Source organism: Rhamphochromis sp. 'chilingali' (assembly GCF_963969265.1).
Source record: "Rhamphochromis sp. 'chilingali' genome assembly, chromosome: 11".
Taxonomy (NCBI): Eukaryota; Metazoa; Chordata; class Actinopteri; order Cichliformes; family Cichlidae; genus Rhamphochromis; species Rhamphochromis sp. 'chilingali'.
Window position 1 is genome coordinate 20,581,697 of NC_137938.1, and position 23,297 is coordinate 20,604,993.

General features: G+C 42.7%; 1 protein-coding gene across 5 annotated transcripts in view; it reads left to right on the forward strand.

The window, feature by feature from the left end:
• The first annotated feature begins 1,123 nt into the window (after positions 1–1,123).
• nbeal2 (neurobeachin-like 2) overlaps positions 1,124–23,297 on the forward strand; it is a 32,576-nt gene continuing 10,402 nt past the window's right edge. The window contains exons 1-29 of one of the 5 annotated variants that reach the window (XM_080896920.1): positions 1,124–1,712; positions 8,143–8,231; positions 8,403–8,567; positions 9,075–9,156; positions 9,463–9,575; positions 9,839–9,921; positions 10,629–10,714; positions 10,829–11,132; positions 11,281–11,387; positions 11,780–11,866; positions 12,660–12,743; positions 12,955–13,053; positions 13,196–13,851; positions 13,953–14,085; positions 14,266–14,385; positions 14,488–14,818; positions 15,057–15,139; positions 15,247–15,339; positions 15,568–15,739; positions 16,913–17,046; positions 18,784–18,943; positions 19,272–19,374; positions 19,556–19,706; positions 19,944–20,099; positions 20,221–20,380; positions 20,875–20,963; positions 21,072–21,785; positions 21,922–22,103; positions 22,274–22,430. In XM_080896920.1, coding sequence (XP_080753046.1) covers positions 1,638–1,712; positions 8,143–8,231; positions 8,403–8,567; positions 9,075–9,156; positions 9,463–9,575; positions 9,839–9,921; positions 10,629–10,714; positions 10,829–11,132; positions 11,281–11,387; positions 11,780–11,866; positions 12,660–12,743; positions 12,955–13,053; positions 13,196–13,851; positions 13,953–14,085; positions 14,266–14,385; positions 14,488–14,818; positions 15,057–15,139; positions 15,247–15,339; positions 15,568–15,739; positions 16,913–17,046; positions 18,784–18,943; positions 19,272–19,374; positions 19,556–19,706; positions 19,944–20,099; positions 20,221–20,380; positions 20,875–20,963; positions 21,072–21,785; positions 21,922–22,103; positions 22,274–22,430 — 4,968 coding nt within the window. In that variant the 5' untranslated portion in view covers positions 1,124–1,637. Of the gene's footprint in view, positions 1,713–6,832; positions 6,984–8,142; positions 8,232–8,402; positions 8,568–9,074; positions 9,157–9,462; positions 9,576–9,838; positions 9,922–10,628; positions 10,715–10,828; positions 11,133–11,280; positions 11,388–11,779; positions 11,867–12,659; positions 12,744–12,954; positions 13,054–13,195; positions 13,852–13,952; positions 14,086–14,265; positions 14,386–14,487; positions 14,819–15,056; positions 15,140–15,246; positions 15,340–15,567; positions 15,740–16,912; positions 17,047–18,783; positions 18,944–19,271; positions 19,375–19,555; positions 19,707–19,943; positions 20,100–20,220; positions 20,381–20,874; positions 20,964–21,071; positions 21,786–21,918; positions 22,104–22,273; positions 22,431–23,297 lie in introns of those variants that run through there. The other 4 variants (XM_080896919.1, XM_080896921.1, XM_080896923.1 and 1 more) reach the window with 4 other exon arrangements.

A 23,297-nucleotide genomic window follows, 5' to 3' on the forward strand; every position in this document is an offset into this window, starting at 1 on the left:
AAAATCACAATCATCCGTAAGTTTCACTTGAAATCTGAACGAGAATTATTTAAAAACCAAACTCTTGCTTACAATAATGCGATCCCCAAATAAATAATTAAAACATACTTTATAAATAAGATGTATGTGGTCTATGTTAGTTGTATTATCAAGTACCTTAACTAATGTAACTTTCAGCAGCTTACAAGCTATCTTTGAATGGCTTATTTCAGTCTATTTTAACGATATTGACAAACCTATATTTATATACTAAACGTAAAACACGGACTTGTACACAGACCTGCCTGCTGATGGTCCCAGTGACAGGTCCTGGTTAGGAATGTAGGCCATTGCCATGGTAATACAGCTGCCTCGAGCTTCACCCTGTCTATCCTCCTAATCGAGAGTGTGTATGACAATACAAACCTGCTGCTGATATTACTAAGGTGGTGATCATAAAACTAGGAGGGATACGATTTATATATCAATAAAATGACCATGTGCAATAAACCATGTTATTGCTCAGTCAGGGGACAAACATACTTCTGACATGCATTCAGCACAGAGCGGAGAGGAAACATTGTCATTTACAGTAATTCCGTAAGGTAATATTTTACAAAATAAAACATTCCAGTGTGTATTTATTTTTTGTTCAAGATAAAGCCGTGTTTTTTTCAGTATACCCCTCATACTTGCAGGAGTAAATGTTTTGAATCTTTCACCTACGTATTATTTCAGTTTTTAAGGACTAACGCAGCCACAGTGTCGCTTTATCTGATCACAATAAGGAATATAGTAAGGACCCACTGTGAGCAGCTGTCATCAGAACTGAAAGTTGCTCGCTTTAAAAGCTGACAGTTACACCCCTACACCCGTAACTACACAACGCAGGCTTTTATTCAATAATCAAGTGAGAGTTTGAGCACTCAGTCTTCTTTGCACAATTTTTTAATGGTTATTTGTTTTATTTGTACGGAAACGTTTATATGATAAAAACTTTGGGGGCAGCTGCATTCATTGCTCCCGGGTGGCAGTCAGTTAGTGAGATCAGCCCTCGAGCAGGCAGTGTTTATATGTGTGTGTGCCTTTAAGAATATCAGCCTACCTGTGAGCATGATCTAGAGAACTCTTCACCACATTTCTTGTCTTTTTTTTTTTTTACAGGGTTACACACTAGTTGGTGATAATTTTCTCCTGATTGTCACACAGCGTTTAGGATCGCGCACCGCTCCAGACCGAGACCGCAGGGGCAGCGCATTAATTTGTTGGTCTTGAGCGGATGGCATCTGTCGCTTCCGTGGGAACTCTCTCCAACAGGAATCATACGGCAGCGAGCTCGCTCTAAATGCGGACATGGGTGTTTCTCCAGACATGCATTTCCACGCATTTGTGTTCCTGGTTGCACAGTTTGGGCAGTGACCGCACCGCGGCCACATCCACACCGTCATGTTTTGCTTTTTCACGTCACCCTGACAACTTTGTGTGTCGAGACTGAAGAGCACTTTTTTTTTATTTGGGATTACTGTGCCCGAATTTGCAGGAATGGTTCACCCAGGAGCGTGCTGCGTCCTCCTGCCTGTAGGAAGCAACTTCAGACAGCCGTGGCTTTGACCATCTTTGCCAGTTTCATGATCTTTTAAAAGAAAATAAAGGAAATAATGAGCAACCACAAGGGCGGCGGAATGGCATCGAAAGAAAAGCTGTATGAGCTGTGGATGTTATATTACACTAAGGTGAGTGCAAGTGCGGAAGAGCTGACGGTGACACCTGTTGTTGCCACAGGTTCCTTGCCTGAACTTTATTGTGACCCCTAAATACTCTGCGTGATTCACGGTGTGTGTACAGGGTCGCTCTTTGAAAAATCGAGGTTTTATTGAGGAACTCGCGTATTTTTTTTCTCCTGCATTTACAGTGACGCTCTCTTAATAGCCGAAGCTGCCTTGTGCACACTATAAAATAATATCATGTCACATTGATGCGCCTCTAAGCTGTCCCCAATTCGAAAGCAACGCGTAAAAAAATGGCATTTGAAGCTGATTAACCACTTGTTCGAATATCCGTTGTTATACCTGTGATGCAGGTGTTACTCAGACTACTTCCTGTTTCTGCTGCTTGCCTGTCTCCCCTACTGAAAGCATGCGCCTTTTAAACTGTTGGAAGATCCTACTGTCATATATTACTTGAAGCATATGCTTAGGCTTTGCACGCAGCAGCACTGTTACGCAGTAGCCAATTGCTTTCCTCTCTCCGATGTTGAATTGACTGTCAAATTTGTTTGTGTGGGAGTTTGGTCTCAGATGTTGTCCCCTGTGGGCGTGAGTGCAGCTCAGGTTTCTGGATGTTTATTAAGGTGTAATATATTGCTAATATGGATGAAAACAAATTAACTGGAGTAAAATATTGCAAATGCTTTCATATCATGTTCCTACTTGAAGAAGGAAGACAGTTTGGTTGGGTATTATTATTATTTAATGAGTTTGCAATCTGCTTCCATGCCTGAGGACACAAAAAAGAAAAAGAAAAAAGAAGAAGAGGAGCGTTTTTTTTTTCCAAGTTTGTACGCGCTGTATCTCATCATCACAGCAGATCTAAAGGGCTAGTCTCTTGACAGTGATAAAACCTTCTCAAAGAGTGGCTCATGTTTCATTATGTATCTCACTGAATGTTGTTTTAATGAAGGGCTTAATCCCAATCTTGGAAAGCAGCCAACGACTTTCTAGAAGAGTGAAGTCAAAGGTGGACAAACTGCAAACAAACCCTAATAAATGCATCACCGATGAAGGTCAACAGTGTATCACCTTTTGCAGCATTTACTGTCAAAGTGGTGATTGTGGTCGCTCTGGGCAGATCCCAGAGGAAGTGTGTTTAATCCACTCCTCTGTGCTCCTCCTGCTGCTGCATGTAACTGCAAAGTTACTGAACTTTTCTGGTTATGCAACAAATAAAACAAGTAGTAGGTGCTGTCACAATCCATTGCTAGAACAAATCATTGGGGGGGGGGTGTCTGTGAGGTAGGGAGGGGTTGCCCTGAATCTGGCTCCGTCAGCTGTCTCACATCTCTATGTGCAAGATCACTTCCTTATTAAGCTGCCTCTTGGCTCCGTGTCACTTTCCTTCAGTTGCCCTGAAGCCTAAAAGGACCAGAAGTTTCCTCCTTTGACTTTAAGAGTGGCACATGTTTTCGCAGCATTCTTGAAAGTGTATTTTTCACATGTGTAAACGACATACCCCGTTGCTTGAGCGGGATTTGATTTGAGCTTAAATGTCACCGCCTTATGTGACTCAGAGGAGCACAGCAGGCCGTGGAAAGGCAGGAGAACCACTACAGAGAACAATCACTGGCCTCTCCTACAAACACCACCATGTAATTGTATTCAGTGTTTTTGTTACCCGCCTGTTAGTCAGGTAGACACAGACAATATCATCTTTTAGTACACAGCCCATCTCTGACTCACAGACCTTGTTTGTAATTTGTCACACTAAAGAACGTATTGACTGCTGTAAATCAGTCAGATGGACAAGAAACCTGAGCTTTATTCAACAGGGGGTTTTGTCAAAGCTGTAAATAAGCCCTCGGCTGCTTTACGCCCTGTAACACGTCTCATTTTAAGTCCGAAAGCGCCTTACGTGTCCCTGTTTGTGACACTGACAGATTTGTTATATCGGTTTAGAAATGTTGTGCATTTATCACCTCCTTTGTGCACCCTGACAAAACCAAAACCGGTGTACTCAAATTTTCAGTGACCTTATATTGTCCCGTGGAAGTTGTTAAGTATGTCACAACAACTTCATACATCATAACAATCGATTTCAGCATGTTTGAGTAAATGTGGTATCTCCAGCCTTTAATCTGTTTTAGAAAGCACAGCTTGTCATTGATAAAGGAGGTCCGCCTCCTTTGACTGTGCAAAAAAATCACATTTCTTGCCAGACCTTTAGATCAGGAGCTAATGTAAATGTTTAATAGACATTGTGATTGAGTAGCGTATTGCGCTAAAGCCGGTGAAAAATGGTAAAAGTTCTGTGCAAGTGACTTCAAAAATCACAGGCAGACGATGATTTATAGGCTGATTATTTTCTCGATGCCAGCTTCCTATTATTTTGCCACATACTGTAGCTCAGTAAATACCTGAGCACAGGCAATTTACATCTAGACTATTTACTCACAGACAAGTTCTTGGTTTTCAGGGCTTGCTGATGTAATTTTGTCAGGAAATGTGCTAAACAAAGTTGTAGTTAGGGCACTTTAAGATTTTGTGCAAGAGACAGGACGTGTTTGTGTCTCCAGTTTTGTAAGGTGTTATGGTTGGATTAGGGTGATTTATTTTAGGATGTATGGCTAACATTAAATGTTAGCCATACTATTTCATTGCTTCATATCTCACATCTAAGAATATTTGAAGGCCATTATAAAATCCTCATGACTTGCGGTATGGAGGTACGCAGAAGAGTCTGATCTAATCGCTCTGGTGCATAACTTGTTAGATCTTGTCTGGAAAAAATGCAAAAAGGTATTGTTCTTGGGCATGTTTGAGCTTTTCACCAAGTCAGGATGTAGTAATAACCAGTACTTGATCAGTTTTGTTGGTTTGATATTTTATATCTGTATCAATGTAATTGATTGATTGATCAATCAACTGGTGATTATAGTAAAAAGTTACATTTGTATCTTCTTGTTTTCTATTTTGTCCAATTAAAACCAAGGACTATTACATAAGAATAAATAGGCAGCGAGTAGTTTTACTAGAGTTAATAACATTGTTGTACTTACTCTTATTGTTTGAGTTCTTCTTAAATATTGAATCTTTAATTGACCTGTTGACTTGGTAAAAGTCAGGATAGCTCAATGAGTCATATTGTCTTAAATATCTGGTAAATATGCTTTCATGTTGTTACAAATGCATCAACACGCACCACTAGGTACAAATGAAGTGATCAGTTGATGAGATGGCTGACATAAAAAAAAATTAATCAACAACTGCTTTAATTAGTGTTCAAATTAATATACTGGTAAAAAAAAATCCAGCTTTCACGTGTGAGAATTCTTTGTTTCCCCGTCATATTTGAAAGTACTACATAAAACAAATCTGAGGATAGTAAACAATAAAAAGGTGGATTTTCAGTCTGTTTAGATAAGATGATCAATAAATCTTCAAAAATAAAGAAATAAAAAAGACTGATAGTTCCAACCTTTCAGGCTGCTCTAAGTCAGGAGTAAGCCTCCAATCACAGATGCCATTTTTCTGCCAAAAAAGAGAAGCATCATTTTCAGCCAGTAAAGATGTAAGAGTAAGATATTAGTCTGGAAGAGAAATGGTGTGTTATTATTCTGCGGTCCATAGCTTGAGGACCTAATTAAAGCCTTGAGACGCAGTGCTGGGCCACAGCGTTAACCCAGCTGCCACCCATCAACAGCTGTGAAACCACCTCCTCAGATTTCTATGAAAAGAACAAATCACACATCCTTGCTTTTGTCCCTACACAGTCAGTCGTGCTACTGTGTGTTTGTCCCAGTTACTAGTGCTTTGATGCATGTCAGCAAACTGTTCTCAGAGATACATCCATCCCTGCAGCTGACGATATATAGCCCTGTTAGCCCTCTGATTGAATCCCCTTGTGTGCCTGGGCTCCCCTGTTTACCGACCGAACGGCTAACCAGGAAAATCAAAGTTCTCTTTGCTTTCCCTTGTGCAGGAAGCTGGAGCGAAGCTGAATGCCAAGCAGCACTGAGCGGCACAGCTGCTTGGCCATGTGCAGAGAAAACAGAGATAAATGACATGCTTTATAGAGGCCGATAGCTCATGGTTGGTTTGTGACATTTGTTCTAATTGTGGTTTTAATTAGCTTTTCTAATTGTAAATCTGTCTTTGAACTAGCTTGTTGAATTAGCTGCGAGCAAATGATTCGGATTTGTTTAGAGGGGCTGATCAATAGTAAGTCGATATGGGAAGATTTTAGGAGTCGTTAAAGGTGGAGACATAAAGCAGCGCTGTACCAGAAGTCTAAGCCAGTTCTGTTTTATTAAAAAAACACACATTTTTTGGCGGGTTTTTATAAACAAGAACTGATTCAAACACCTGGTGTATCTGTGATCTCTGTCTCTCCCTGTTTTTTAATCATACACTAAAATCTACCTGTTGCACAGCCAACCAATGTACCTGAACTGAATGCCACAGCCTCTTTAGTCAACCTACACTTTATGAAGCATATTAGTGTGCATACTTGTGGATTCTATTCAATAATGAAAAATAAAAACCAGCTTTAAGATTCTTATCTTCGCCCCTCAAGTTTAAAATACCTAATTGTTCAGATGACAGAGCCACACAACAATAGGTTGTTTGTCATTTCCTGTTTTCGTTGAGCACACGCAGAGATTTTAAAATGCAGTTTGTGTATCAACTTTAAAATCAGATGGGGGTTTTTCTGCATGTAAAGTTTAACCGTTTGAAGGCATCTAAAGTCAATTTCTCCAATTTCAAATGCAGTTTTTGTGATTTTATAGCATCCACCTACTGTTTCAGCTGAATCTGCTCACAGTCTTCTGGTCCCTGTGCATAAGCACAGCCAGACACACTTTACAAAAACAAACGCTAAATTTCAAAGTTTCTCCTGCAACATCTTTTTTTTTTTTTTGGCTAAATATAGGAATCATAAATGTAGTCCCGGTGCTTTATTGTTACTGTGGGATGTTTTTATAGAGGCCTCTCATCAATCTACACACAAGTTGCACTACAACCAAAAGAGGAAGGGGTTTGACGAGGAGGCGAGGATGAAGGAAATAAGCTTCAGTTAAAGTGACAAGTAATTTCCTGGTTGCTCGCTTTACGCTTGAAGACAAAAAACGAGCGAGTCAGACGCTGCTGGTGGTCAGGAGTGATGTGCAGCTGAGCCGCTGACTTTTGTCTACGCCGACGGTTCATCTGAGACTGGGTTCGCAAGAACCTGGCACCCTGCTCAGCCGCATACAATGAGAGATGGACAGGCACATAAGTCAATGCCAGTTGGTAATGTACATTTCACATTAATGCAGGAAAGGCATAGTTGCACAAAGGGTTCAGGTTATTAGATTGCTGCTACTCTTACTCAGGCAACTTAAAAATGCAGATCTAACAGAACATGAAAGCATACATGTTGGAGAACTGTGCTGAACTGTAAGATTTTAATCGCCGTGCTGCTTTCCCACACGAGCTGCAGCAAACGCTGCTCACTCGAGCCATTTCCCTGCTGGTTCAGGGGGAAGTACCTGATGAATTGTTATACCATGTGCTGTTTTTTATGTTATTTGTGTACAGTGAGTCAGGCGGTCTGAGACAGCTCATGTCTTCCTTCTAAATCGGAGAAGATTCACGCTACGCTTACTTGCTTGCTCAGTTATCAGAACGCACAGGTTGTTTTGGCACATGAACATCAGAGAACATTTCTGCACATTTCTCAGTTTTTTGAGTTTTTTCAGATTGAGTTTTGAAACTTTACATTCTCAAAAGTAGGGCTACTTGTCTATCGATAATAATGAGCCAGCTTTATATCGAAATCAAAGCATTGCTCATAAAAGAAAAACAGTTTAAAGTTGACCTGTTTCGCCTGTGACCTGTGTCATTTGTTTGTAACGAGATCAAGAGACTGTTGTGTGGAGGGAAGACTGACAGGATATGTTGCAGTGCAGAGACTGATGGTAGCTGTGATAGCAACTGTTGTATATAAACATCCTTGTACAAATGAAGTTGTCTTACATGACATTATAGAGGGGCAGTAATAAGAACATCTTGTCCGAGACGAGGATGTGCTCATGGTGAACACAGGGCCACTGTTGACGTTATGGGTGGAATTATGATTTGAATGAAAGGAACATGTTGTTTTTGTTTCTTTCAACCTCCCCCGTGATGAAAAAGGAAAGAAATAGCTCATGTGTTCCTCTCTGTGAGAATTGCATCTCTTTGCAACATCCTGTTACAAAAACAGGTCATAGCATTTTCTGTAGCCACCGTGTGTCAGAGTTTAGCGCTAAACCTTTCTGTTTGATACTACTTGGTCCAACTGACCACAAAGAGCTTGCTTTTATAGGTGGGCATTTTTCATGCCCTTCATTGTTTACTAACACTGTACGCCTAGAGGCGTGAAGGCCGATTTGTTATAGCCTCACCTGTTTCTTCTTCCCTTCCACAGAAGGATGTGGGCTATCTGCAGCAGTGGCTGGAGGCATTTGTGGCATCCTTTGAGAGGCTCATTGATGTGCAGTCGCTGGAGCCTCGGAGGTGAGCGGCTATTTATTTTACACAAACTACAAAGCCACAAATTTCCACCGGTTTATATTCCGCACTGTGGACATTGGATGTGACATGTTTATGCTTCACGGCCTCTGCTGCAATCCCTCTTTGCTCTTACTTCCCTTCTCTTCTCTCATGTCCTCCTCTCTCATCTCCCAGGCTGGAGGAGTGCAGCTCAGAGGTGCCCCTGCTCCCCCGGGAGGTCCTGGTGTTCCTTAGCACGCAGCTATGGCACAGTGCGCTACACCTCACCGGCGCTGCAGAGCAAAACAGCAGCACTCCACACCCACTGCTCCTCATCAAGTTCTTCATCATTGTTTGCAGGTGAGGGCACAGCCTGCTGTGCAAATGTGTTGTAATGAGAACTGTAAACATGTTGCGCAGTTAATAGGTTGTGCTAATCGTAGCGTTCTGTAAAACAACTTGCAGACGTTCTCACGACGATAGGCAGGAGATGACTAATTAGGACAGGCTACATCTCGGGTTCCAAATCATACGCCCGAATTTGCGTCGCATGTCTCATGATGTCACCTTAGTTCACGCAGTGGGTGGAATTAAATCTTAACCACTATCAGTTCTCTTTATTCAACAGTCTGTACCAAAAAAAACAGGGTGTGAGGGGAACTGGGTAATTTCTATTTTTCACAGATATAGTAACGTTTGAAGGTGTTTTTTTTTAATTAAATCAGATTTGACTGGTGATTCTACTGTAGATTTTTTTATTATGCTCCACAGTGACTAACCGAAAAAAGTGCCCTCACCCCTTTCAATCTGTGAGACCTTTCCTAGCACCTTTCCTAACCTAATTCTATGATTTCTCTTTACTTCTAGGAATATGGAGAACATTGATCCAGAGAAGACCCCTAGTTTTGTTTTCGAGACTATCAAACTTTTGAATTTCTGTTTAAACCAGGTAAGGCCCTCATAAGCAAGATTTCAGCGACACAGTTTGGCTCCCCATACATGGACAAATTTGCTGAAATAGGATATGGAAGTAGAGATCCAGTAGGCTTACACAGAACTGGGTAGTAAAATATATATGCTTACCCTAAGGAAAGAGAACTAGGCTATGGTTAAAAGAGAAGTGGGTGGGTGTGCAGTTGACCTTGTTTTCATTGTTAAGGAATTTGAAATATGTTCAAACAGGGGTTTCTACTCTGATTATGAACTACAGATGATGCAGATGTGAATAAATGTGTACCAACTTTCATTCGATCAGTTAAAGAAGGGACAAGGGGAGAAATCTTCTCTGGAGTCGGTCGTGCAGTACGGACTTGTGCTGTGCGAGAGCCTGTTTGACCCTTATCAGACGTGGAGGAGACGCCTAGCAGGGTGAGTGTGTGTTACTTCAACACTGGACATTGCCTGCGTGAATGTGTGGGAGGTGGAATTTGGGCGCACAAAGACTAGAAGAATACTCTTATTTGCATTCAACGTCTTGCACAATCTTTTGTCACAGTAACACCTCATCTTGTTGCATCTAAGCCTTCAAGTCAAACAAACCTCATTAGTACCAGCGGTTTGAGTGGCAGCCGCACACTAACTAGGCGTGATGTGAATGGGAGCGTGGTGACTCGAGTCTTTGTGTGTTACAGGGAGGAGGTGAGCTTGCTGGAGAGGAACAAGTATAAGTTCTCCCCGCTGGCCTTGCCAGAAGAGCTGCCTGCCCTCTTCCATGGTGAGACACTCCCTTTCAGCTGTTCTGCAACTCTGATCTTTGTCAGGCTTCACATACCACAAGAATCAAACAGTTCCAAGTGAATCACTGTCTGGGAATAAAAAAGAAAAAATATATGTGTATGTAGAAATGGTTCAGTTCTCAGCATGTTTACTTTGGGTAAAAAGAACTCAGTTATTCTGCGTCTAATTATCAGGTCTCAATCAGCTGTCCAAGCGTTAGTAATTATAGAGTCACGTTTGCTCTAATCTGTTAGCCATGTGGGAAATCTCAGGCTGGACAAGTTTCAGTATGTCCACATTTTAGGAGGATTATCATAATACCAAGCTGTAATTGGCAATGTTAAGGGGCTACTTGTGTAATACCGAGCCTATAAGAAAGGCTTAGGCTTTTCTCTTTTGCATAACTGTAAAACAAAGAAGGCACTCCAAGGGACGTTTTCTGAGGCGTTGTGGTATGAAGTTTTCCCTTTCATTTATTTATTTTTTGCTGTTGGTCATTTACTATAGCCCCGTGTGCTATTTATAGTGACTGGAGCCTGGAATCGGTCCCAGTATGCATTAGGGAAAGAAACAAACTAGAGAGGCTGAAAAGAAAATGTTTTTGCTTTAATTTAATTATATTTTGAGAGCACTGCGTTTGTTTTCTGTCTTGTGGTTCCAGTATTAGCTTGTCTTACATAATATTGTTTTGGCTTCCTGACACAGAAAGTCTGCAGGAGAGCGAGAAGATCCCAGAGTTCCTCACGCTCAGATTGGCTCATCTCCAAGGCGCTGTCATCAGTGGAGGAAAGGTCTGCTACTCTGTCCTGTCTATCAATAATCACTCAGCAGTCTGAGGAAAAACAGTAGACAGTCAAACTAAAATACAAGTGAGTCAGAGTCACGCTCCGCCTTGTTTTTTGCAGAAGAATGGTCTTCTTTCCATCACTCCTTACTCTGTGGATGACCTCTTCTCGGTCCTGCGAGCATGGTGCTGCCGGACCTCCCCTGAACCCAAGGACACCAGACTCCCGCGGCTGAGCTTGCAGTGCCTGACAGCGATGATCCATCTCCTGCACACCAGCAGCCCTGTGGAGCGGCAGGTGGAGATCAGGACCATCCTGGAGAACTACTTCCAGCTCCTCAACTGGAACCGTCCACTTAGCAGCGATCAGGAAGACAGGCAGTCCTGGGAAGACAGCCTGATCTCGCTCCAGAGCCAAATGCTAAGTAAGAGCACATTCACTAAGTCTCAACTCTGCCTGGGTGCAGATTGTTCCCTTTTTGTTGATCTCTCTCAGTCGGTATGAAGGGCAAGAATCAATTGTCCCAGTGTGTGATAAATAAGATGAGTCAACCCTATTGTTGTCACTTTTAGCTGCTATTCCTGAGATCCTGCAGTGCTCTGACAGACCAGTCCTTCAAGCTATCTTCCTGAACAACAACTGCTTTGAACACATCCTCAGACTCATTCAGAACAGCAAGGTCAGAGCAAGTCCTTTAAAAACATTTTGTGTCTGCTCTTTCATCTCTGTGCTCTTCTGAACCAGCCTCCCTACCAGTCTGTCACCTTTTTATTTGTCTCACGTCTATTTCCTCTGTTGTTCTCATAAATGTCACATCTGCCGCCTAATCTCTTTCTTCTTTGGTTACCTTGAAAAAAAAAAATCACAAATGTTCATGCTTCCATGTTACTTGTCCGTCACTTGGCTTTGATAAAGAAGTACCCCTGCATCTGTTGAGAGAGACCAGGATCACACCTGTCTCTTCTGCCTCTCTCGGATGAGTTTTTTTTTTTTCTTTTTTGGTCTAATTGTCTGTCTTTTTGTGCTCTCTGTGTGTGCGTGTCTGCCTGCGTGTGTTTGTATGTCCTGTAGCTCTTTCAGAGCAACAGGCGTAGGCCGGAGCGTGAGGTTGTGTGTGACCTCACCACGCGTTTACTCACTGAGGTCGAAGTGGACCAGGTACTTTCCCCCACTCTGTGTTGCTATTGGACTGTCAGCAGGAAACTCAGTGCTCTCTCCACTCGTTAGCTGCTCTGAGCTATTTAAACAGGAAGCTTAGGGCAGGAAGTCTGGCTTACACTCATTTGTAAATACAGCAGGTAGCACTGGCTGTACATGATAGTTGCCGTCTCGAGTTTTCTTTTTATCTGCCATCACACAAGTGTCCTGTCACAGCTCATCTTAGTTATTTCAGGCATTATGTTGATTTCTATCACAGATGTAAATAGGCTGAATTCCCTGTTGACAGCACTGAGCAATAAGAGCATGCTGTGTTTTTCATAGTGCATGAAATGGTTGCTTTTGGGTGCACGTCTTTCCTTCTTTTCCTCATGCGTTAACTGCTCTGACGTGTGACTGGTGGTGCTTGTATAAAAGATCTGGCTCCTATCCTGGAGTTTGATGTTGCTTAATTTCTCGCAGTAGTTGAGGATTGCCTCAGCTCTTTCTTTTTTTTCGGGTTATTTTGGTTGGCTTTGGGTTTTGCATGCTGAGACCTATCAGTAATTAACAACGGGGCGATTGTTTGGTGACTTGTTCAACTGTGTGCTTACTTTTAGTACTTACGGTGTAAAAACTTTTTTAAAGAGGGCTGTTTGATAAAATTCCTCTTACAATTTGTAGATATTTGGTGCAAAATTCATGTGTTGAAGCTTTTGTGTAGGGTTTACTTTTAGTTTGTTTTGGGAAATTTTGGCGCCAGCTCATGATGATGCACATTTCTAATCAACTGTGCCTCCTTTTTTCCATACAGGTCTGGGAGAAAGGGTCAGACAGTATTACAGTTCATGCTTTGGGAGTCCTCACAGCTATAATGAGTAACTCACCCAATGCTAAGGTAAAGCCCTCCTTGATGTCCTCTAGACAAAAACCTGCATGTTCTCCTCAACGCTACAAATGTTACAATTCCTGGTTGCTGACCAGGAAAGTTCCTTCCGTTAATGTGGGGAAAGCTCATTGTATTTCCTTCCAATATATGGAAGTGTACCAGCTAGCTATCCCCTGCAGAACAGCGTTCTCCAGCCTATTTCTGTCTCACTTCCCCTCAGGAGGTTTTCAAGGAGAGGATTGGCTACTCCCAGCTATTTGACGTGCTGAAGAGTCAAGGTCAACCCACCAAAAGGCTTCTGCAAGAGCTGATGAACATGGTGAAATATGAATTTTCTCATTTTCCTTAATGAGTACAGAGACAGTAGAAGTCAAACTGCCCCAGTTTAAATGGTGTTATAGTCATTAGCCTAACCTGTCTATATCTTATCCTTTATTTCTTATTCTCTGTCTTCTATCCAGGCGGTGGAGGGCGCGCACGCCCATGCTCATCACCTTGGCATTAGTAACGACCAGCCTCTGCTCCTGCTCCTGCAGTGGCTGCCTGACCTTTCAGGTCAGAGGGACCTGCAGCTGTTGGTTGCTCAGTGGCTGGCTACCGTTTGCGGTGGCTCCTTGTCTTGTCGCACGGTGGCTGTGGAAGCAGGCATGGTGGGGGCTCTGCTGCAGGTGCTCTCCCATCCCCAGTGTCTGGACAGGCAGTGTGCAGACTCCCTGCTGGGCCTCTTGCAGGACTTGGGCTCTCTATGTTTCAAACCAGAGGAGCTGAAGAGTCTCTTGAGACTCCTCAGGGTTGGCCAGGACAACGGCGCACTGGCAGGGAGGGTCCACCCCTACTGCACTCGCGTTATACGTGTGCTTTCAGCCATGGCAGCCAGAGAAGGAAAGGACAGTGCCTTGCAATATTTTGATCTTACACCCCCGATGGCAGGGATCATGGTGCCCTCAATCCAGCGATGGCCAGGCAGTGGGTTTGCTTTTCACGCTTGGCTCTGCCTTAACATGGAGTTCCCCTCTTCTCACTCAGACTTCTCCAACAACCGTAAACCTGCTGCCAGCTCTGGCATGGGTACTCAGCATGACATGGGAAAGGGACCACGCAGGAAACAGCTCTACAGGTAAAAGGACACATTTGTGAGCAATAAAGTAACAACACGATATAATTACATTTATTGCTGTGGACTAAAGTGCTTGACTGAGATGCTTTTTTTCTGTAAAGTTTCTTCACAGCGAGTGGAACTGGACTGGAGGCCTTCTTCACCATGGAGGGCGTGCTGGTGGTGGCTGTTTGCACTAAGAAAGACTACATGGCTGTTGCTCTGCAAGACTATCCACTAGCTGACTCGTGCTGGGTGAGTGTGGACACCTTGGAGTATATCTGATGTAATAAATTGAGTTTTTCTCTTGAGAATAAAGTTGCTGTGAATTTTGAACTAATGTTCATAATGTTCACCTTTGTAGTATTCAAACTTTTAGCATGGCTTTTTTTTTTTTTTCCATCAACACGTGTGTTTGCTGTGCTATATTCACAGCATTCAGTGGCTATAGTTCACATCCCAGGCCGCCGTCCTTTTGGTCAGAATTTGGTCACTATCTACATCGACGGGGAGCTGCGTAAAACCGCACAGCTTCGCTTTCCATCTTTCAGTGAGGTAACTGAAACTAGCATCGCATGTATTCTATTATTAGAGAGGAGTTCCTCCTTATCATTCTAATTCCTTCTCTTTGTACCCCACCCAAACCTGATCCTGAAGCCTTTTACATCCTGCTGCATCGGCTCTGCAGGCCATCGGACCACTACCACCACCACCTCTCCTAACCTGCCCACATCATTTTCCTCCACTCCGTCACCTGAGTTTGCCTTCCCCTCCCATGCCCCCTCCCTCATCCGTTCCCAATCCTTCCCAGCTTCCTTTGCGGGTGGCCGCTGGGGGTCCATAGGAGACTCTCCAGTGCACACAATCCCAGCAGGACTGCAGGACACGGAGTGGGGGACACCCACATCCCTGGATGGGCTCCTAGGCACTGCCTTCATCTGCCACGAAGCTCTGCAGCAAACCCAAACAAGAGCTCTACATGCTGCAGGTGCAAAATGTTCTTAATCACTTTGAGTATTAGTGTAAGTTAGGATTCACCTCTGCCAGAATTCAGCATACAATCAAATATTCAGGAAACCAGCAGTAAAGAAAAATCACAGTCTCTCAGACGTGTTGCTGAAAGATTAGTCCTGCGCACACTGAAAACAAGAGTAGCTTTTTTACATGTGCACCAAGCGATGTTTGCATATTTCATGACCTACATTGCTTTCTACACTTCATCACAGGCCCCAATCACGTGTCCTTATTCAAAGTGGAAGGAGAGCTGTCTGAACTCAATAGCAAACTGCTGCTGTACTACACTCCACAGGTAGCTCACTGAAACTTTCATATTGCACTACAGTGCTGTCATTGGGTGAATTATAAACAGTACAGATTATTCCTGTTTATGCATGTGTGTGTGTATGTTTTCTTCAGGCCTTTAAAAATCAGATATGTCTGGACCTGGCACCCAGTCACCATTATGATGGCAGGCTTACAGGACACAGGGTGGTGAACTGGGACATCAAGGTTAGATATGAAGCATTTTCAAATGTATTGTATTCATTTTGAAACTGTATCTCACATTTATGGCAAGTAAGAAGTGTTATAACTACCCATGTTATATGCCTGCGAACTCTTACCTATACTGTACTAATAATGCACTGAGCACTGCACAATGCTATTTTTGTCATGGTTTAATTTTCTTTTTCTTTTTCTTTTTTTATGATTGTGATTTATTTTGTTTTGTCCCTGCAGGATGTTATAAACGTGGTCGGTGGTATGGGGGTTTTGCTGCCCCTGCTTGAGCAGGTGTGTGAGGCTGAACAAGTTTACAATGGAGGTCAGGAGATCTCAGACTTGCTGGGGCCAGAACTCACTTCCCCCAGAGGCCCTGCTGCAATGCTGCTGCCGCTGAACAAATCTGCAGGTCAGTTAATCTTGAGTTAATTTAATTTTTTACTGCTCTGTGTATTATATGCGGCTATAGCATACAATCAAATAGCTCGCTCGCCAAAATGAATCTCACAAATCTCTAGTAGCATATAGATAGTCTTCGATTTGTTTGCCCAGGTTTTGAGATATCTGCTTTTCGTCTTCCATTGCTGTTCTCAAGAAAGTCCCAGAGCCACAGGGATATTGTAATGATCACACTGACTAGAGAGTGGCACTGTGTAATAGGATCCCAGCATGCAACAATTCAGTTTATAAAATGTCTTCCCTCCTGGCGTTATTATTTATTTGAAAGTAGAAGCATTCAGGAAACACAGCAACTCATCCACGAAGTTTTAGACCATGTAAAGTTACAGACAGGTGCGTAAATGTTGCCAATTCTCTGTAAACTCAATAAATGCAGACTTCTAAATCTCCTCTGGTATTAACATCAGCATAAAAACTGTGTGCCGGCAGCTTTGTGGCATGGGTTTCCATGGCCAAGCAGCTCCTGTAGGTGGCCCAGTACTTACATACACTCCATATAGTATACTTTTACTGGAGCTACTTTCTGTGCCTTGAAAAGCCAGAGTATGATCCTGCAACTATGTAAAATACTTTAAATGTAGCTTTTAACTAATGTGAGAATGAAATAACATTTAGATTCACTGTACTGAGGTAGCATCTGTAATCTTTTTAAAACTTTAGTAAATTAAACCAAGCTGTCAGCATGTCTGCATACACTGCATGTATACTGGTCAGAAAGCATTGCATGTTTATAGTTTTCAAAGCTAGTATCACAAATATTCATTATTTCCTGTTGAATTTAGTTTAGATGTAATCTATAAGTGACATCCTGACTAGTAGTAAATTAGAGCTTAGATGTAGTGCACGATGCAATGACAAGCAGGAAGTTGCAGACAAACAATAAGCATTGTGCAATCAACCCTAATAGGTTAAATGTCAGAATCTATGTGGGCATAATGATGAGAAGTCAGTAGGTCAGTTCACCTAAGACTGGAAAAAATGTAACAAAATGAAACATATAATCTGACATATGTCGGATGACTCATCATGAGATTAGAAAATGTCAATAAAGTGCCTGGTAATGCGAAATGATGACTGCCGGTAACACCGGAAAAAATGATTTGCCCTATTTTTCTTCTCACAGAGGGCAGACTAGAGAGAAACAGCATCGCCGCGTTCCTGCTGATGGTGAAAAACTTGATTCGCCAACACCCCGTTAATCAAGAGAGCCTCTTGCACTGCCACGGCCCAAGCATCATAGGAGCCATGCTCAGCAAAGTAAGCTCCCCTCACATGCTATCCATTCCATCGAGTGGGAACTAAATGAGAGAAGAACTGATTATCATCTGAAAGCGAATATCTGACCTTTTCCATTGTATTGATGCAGCGTAATCGCCGTGTAATAAACGGGTCTAGTGTTGTCGAAAGAGCAGCGGTTCTCTCAGAATGACAGTATCAAATGATTATGTGGGGTGAATGTATGGAGTTTGCTAGACTGCACAGTCACTCTTTGAATGAGAGTGGTGATAGCAGCTGTACGACCTGAGAAAGTGCTGAATTGCAGTAAGGTTGTTTTTTTTTTTAGTGATATCTAAGGACAGAGTAGTGTTTACTTTTTCTCACAGTGACATGGGAAACATTAGCCTCATGTCTCAGAGTCTCCTGCTTTAAATATTTTCAACAGTCTTCTTGTGTTTAACTTTACACAGGTGAACTTTTGCACAGACTAAGAGTGTATAAGCTATAGTTTATTTAGTTTGTTCTACTAAAGTATGTATGGATGCACAAGTACATACAGGATGTGGCATATTTTATAAAGTGTAGTAGTATATGGGTAAAAAGCTCTATTCTGGTGCATTATATGTTGCAGATGTTGCACAAGTACTGTGGCACACATACTTTTGAGGAAATGTCTGAATAAAAACACGATGAGCGTGAATGTCAGACTGATCAATGTTACATGTTTGAAAAGGGCTAAACAAAAACACTCACTGTCTTGCATCAAACAAAACACGGATTAATGTGGCGTGTTTCCGAGTTACAACAGTGCTGATTCAGCAGCCACAGTAGTGTTTTTTCTTCTTCGGGTCAGTGATAATTTCCTGTATGTTTAAGCTCTGAACTTGACTTCATCATACAGTATTCTCAGATGTAATTCTTCAATGCACCTAGCTAGGTCTTGCATTCTGTGCCATCTTGGCCATATACACTAATCAGCCACTTCATTAGGCACACCTTCCTATTACTGGTTGGAGTTCCTTTTGCCTTAATTCTTTGTGGCATAGATTCAACAAGCTGCTGGAATTCCTCAGATATTTTGGTCTTTGTTGACATGATAGTATCACACAGTTGCTGCAGATTTGTTGTTTGCGCATCCATGATGTGACAATCCTGTTCCACCGCATCCCAGAGGTGAGATCTGGTGACTGTGGAGGCCATATGAGTACAATGACCTCGTTGTCATGCCCAAGAAAGCAGATTTGAGATTTTGTTATATGGCATGTTATCCTGCTGGAAGCAACCATCAAAAGATGGGTACACTGTGGTCATGAAAGGATTGACATGGTCAGCAACATTACAGGTAGGCTGTTGTCCAGTTTTAGTAAGCCTGTGCAAATCGTAGGTTTCCATTTCTTAGTCAAGTATCATTCAAAGTTTCTTAAATCAAGTAAGACATCTTGACCATTCATACTTGCATAAATGCATTAAGTTGCTGCCATGTGATTGGCTGGTTGAAATGCTTGCATTAACAATCGGGGGTAATTAATAAAGTGGCCAGTGATTGCATGTTTAAATGTATAATATTAATGTGTTCAATCCTGTAAGGAAACTACTTCTTATTAGTGTGGCAGTGGCTCACAAATAGAAGTGTTATATACAGTAAACAAACACTACTTCTTCTTCTTCTTCTTCTTTTTTAGTGTTATTTAAACGGGGCTTCATTCCCAAAAATCCAGATAAATGAAAGCAAACTGAACTTTAATACAAACTGCTATCTGCTTGTTTCTTCTGCAGGTTCCAGGCAGTATGATGGACATGAATGTTTTAATAGCATGTCAGCTGCTGCTGGAGCAGGTTTTCAATGAGGGCAACAGTCTGCTCTTACAGCATCTCTACCAGCACCTGCTCTTTAATTTCCGCATCTGGACCAAAAGCCACTTTGCTGTTTGTCTGGGTAAGCCACAAGCAGCCCCTTGTTGTGGAGTAATGCACCTGTGAACCTTTTAATGTCTGCCGAAGCTTTTTGTGTCCCTTTTTATACATGTGCACATGGTGGGAGGAGAAGGAGACGGGTCAAAGCACAACAGAGTGGGGGCTGAATACATTAATGTCTCAAGTTCAGGCTGTGGGACGGGTCAAAAGGGAATCGGTGACTGATGCACCACTTCAACGCCCCGTGTTATAAATTGCTGCTCCTCTTCACCACAGTCTTGCATATTAGTTTGACATTTCTAAATGTCAGCCTGAAAGAAGATGACAAAAGTATTCTTTGTCTCCCAAAGCACACATACAATACCTGCAGTCTGTGATAAACAAAAGCAAGCAGCGGATGAGGAGGAAGTACGGCGTTCAGTACATACTGGATACCGTTCGAACATACTACAGGTAAACCTTCTGTTACGATGATGAACGGTCACATTAGGTAAATGATTAGTGTATTCAAAAATACTCATCACTCTTATCGGGTTATTGTAAATATCCGTGTTTTGTTCACTCCCCTTTGATACCAAAACGTTGTTCCTCAGATGGGATTTCATTGAATTCATTGAAATATCTTTGGTCACAGTGTGGAGAAAGACGGCAGCTCTCTGTCTGATGAGAAGCAGACGATTCAAACCTCTCTCTTCGCCTTGCTGAAAGATTTTCTTAAGTCTCCTACACAAGAGGAGCTTCACTGCGTCCTTGCCTACGTTCTGACTGTAGGAGAGGAGCAGCAGGTAATAACTCGCATGTTTTACAGCTGTTTTTATTTCAGGAGTTTAAAATTGCTATCATTTGACCTTTTCCGTGTAATATTTTACTCCTAATCTCTTTTTCTTTATATGTTGTTTTGGTATATCTGCACTTTTCGAAATGCTCTCTGTGCAACTTCAAACTTTACCCTCCCTACTCCACATTTCTTGGCTCTTCATCAACCTCCTCCTTCACATCTTTCCCGTGTCTCTCTCACTCAGGTGGTGAAGGCCTTGGATGTGCTGTATGAGCTCTTGAGGAGCAGCCCTCCTCGCGAGCAGGTGCAGACAGTGCTGCTGGAGTGGGGCGTGGAGCAGCTGTACAGTTTGCTGCTCAATCCAAGCTTTGGGGATGAGGCCAGAGAGAGGGTCTTCAGGGTGAGATCCAGTCACCGGACCTCTGCTTAACATATTGCAATTTATTAAACAGCAGATATGTGCATCGTACTGTAAACTGTGAAAATGGGATCCTCACAGTTTCCCTGTGGTTACCTTCTAGGTTTTGTACAAGATCCTCAAGAGCGAGCGTGTGTCGGAGCGCAACAAGCATCGCATTAAACTAAGGGATTTTGGCTATCGTGGACTTGTTTGCTGTCTTGATAACATTCCCGTAACCATGACCACTGTCCGGTGTCTGTACGAGCAGGTCCTCGCTACAGGTAATACAAACACAAGAGTTTTCCTTTTATGATGGAAATGGATGACAAAAAACATTTATCTGATGTTTAGATAAGAAAGCTGCGCTTTAGCCCAAAATCAAGTGCAGTGGTCAGTCCTGTTTTTTGTAATGCTTTGAGAAAATAATATAATAATAGTTATAAAACGTTCTAATAATGACAAAATAGTGAATTAAATTGAATGTTTCACTAAAGGTTCATAAATGTATGTAAGATTAAAAAAGCAGCAGGCAGAAGTCCAAAAAAGAAACTCTCTCCCAACTCGCCTAGCTTGCTTTTTCATGCCTCCCAGACCTTCTCAGATACAATATGCTGAAAAATGATTGCAGGTTTCTGTTTGAAAGTGACGCTGAAAACATATTGCCTACCCCAGCCTTGAATCGACTAACCAAACAAACTGAATAAACAGCAATAACTTCCTTCCATTAAAACAAGCTTGAAATGATGAAACCAATGAATTAACTGCTGCTCCACAGATGCCAGTCCTAGTTTTAGAGACCTCCTGGCTGTGGCCTGTCTGTCCCATCGAGCTGAACTTACTGTCCGACTGGACGTGTGTCGCAAGGTCAGTCTGCTTAAGAAGTCGTGCTCTTATAAAACTGGCTTTTTCCCTCCTATCCCACCAAAAGATTTATTCTCAGTAATGAAAAGCTCTTGTTCTGTTTTACCCCAGCTCTTTCATCTGATCTACTCCAATGAGGATTACGTGAAACAGCTTGCGAAGCAGCCTGGCTGGCAGGATGTTCTCACCAAACTCTATGTGAAAGAGTCCTATGAGGCCCACGCCGCCACCATTGCCGACTCGAGCAACCACACTCCAGCAGAACCAAACTACCGGCCGCCTCTGCGCAGAGAGCAATCCCTGGTCATAGAGGACGCACGCACAGACATTTTCATGAACTACCGCACCTCGCAGGAAATCGAGGATGAGGACGAGGAGGATGAAGGTGGACAGCGGGACATCTCTGAGGGTTTCTCGGATTTATCACAGTCGCCTCCCAGTGGAGGCGGAGGCCCGCTGAAAAACTTCACAGGCTCCCTGCATTTCAAGTCGTTTGACTCGGTGGATCAGGGGAGCCACTCATCCTCTACCTCCAATCCCGTTGACATCGCCTCGTCTCACCATGAAGAAGAGGGAAGGGACTACCATCCGCTCTCCCCCTTCGGTACATCACCTTTTGATTTGGATTTGCCAGGTGTGGGAGAGACTGGCACACACACACCTGCTGGTAGTCTGACCAACACACCATCCCCTCTAGAGCACTACAAACCATTCCCACCGCTCAGACCAAGGAAGAGCTCCAGTTTGTCCAATGTGCTGGATGACACCAGCTATGGGACCGATCCTCCTACTGGAGACACAATCTCCAACACGTCCAACCCACAGGTATGCCTGCTCCCTTAATGCGGGTTTCACTGCACTTAGCATGTAAATCCAGGCTTTGAAATCTCGTTCCTTGTCTATGATATCTGATGAGATTTTGTTGAGCTCCATTTACCAGCTATTGTTCACACTGCAGCAGACCCCTGAGGAGGAGCTGTGCAACCTGCTAACCAACATCGTGTTCTCCGTCCTGTGGAGCGGCAGCGGAGCGGAGGGCGCGGAAGATGTGGTGTGGAGAGAGCGAGGACAGGTATTTTCTGTTCTCACCAAACTGGGCTCCTCCTGCCAGCTGGTCCGCCCTCCCGATGACATCAAACGCAGGTTAGTTACGCGGACTTGGAGAAGAAACGCACCAGGAGTGAGCCTGTCTCGCAGCTGAAAAAACAAACGAAACCACTCCTTCATCTGTATCACCTTATTGTAAATATCTAGAAGCACCGTCTTGTTATGCAGTGAATTATTCAAAGTCTGTTTGCTGCTTTGTGCATCAGCTTGTTGGAGATGATGCTGGAGTCATCACTGTCAGACCTGAGGGACGCCCAGGGAGCGTTCCTGCCTTTCTGTCCCAGTCTCGTTCGGCTCCTCAGGCTGCTGCAGGACTTCCTGTTTGCAGAGGGTACAAACAACCACGCGCTGTGGAGTGAAAAGGTATATTAGCTGATTCATGTAACAGCAACTCATTCAAGTGTTGCATTATTGAAAGCCTGTATTTAACTCTCATAAGTGAAAAACACCAAAGACAAAAGAAAGTCCCTGACAAATTTGATTTAATATTTTATGGTTATATAAGCAAAATGAATCAATACACCAAGAAAAAATATGCTCTTAATAAAACCTGCCAATTTGTAGCCCAAATAATGTCACATTTTCTCCTCTTTATCAGTCCAAATTCTTCAGTTTTAAACACAAAGCACAAGTGCTCAATTTAAGTATAATCAGCTTACTGAATATCCTCATGATTGTGTCTTATTTTATCTCTTTCTATATGTGAGTTGAATTTCAAAATAAAATTCAAGCTAGTACAGATCAGTAACGTTAGCTTAGCTTAGCACAGGGTTTTTAGAAAAAGGTGGCCTGGCAGTTTCTGTGACTGCTCCAAGACCAAGAAACGGTCATAAAATTTGTAAATGTGCTCCACCTTCATGATCCTTTTTACAAAGTACTTATAATGTGTATATAATGTGTTTCTCACTACAAGGTGCTCATCTCCCATCAGAATCAAACAGGGATACACAGTGGCTTACCCCAAAACACCTTGGTTTGTAGACAGAGCAAGCAAGGAACGGCTGTGATTGGTAGAAAGCCTGCTCTGACACCATGCTGAGTCATGACTGACCCTTTGTTGTTTTAAAGGAAGATTTTATTATTTTGCGATGCAGCTACGTTAGCCATTGATTTTCTCATTTAACGCTCAGCGAGAAAATAAATCAGTGTTTCCAAAAAAGATTCTCAGACTTTCCCTGAAAACTAGAAAAGTACTATATAAGAACCAGTCCATGTACTAAATGTGGAACT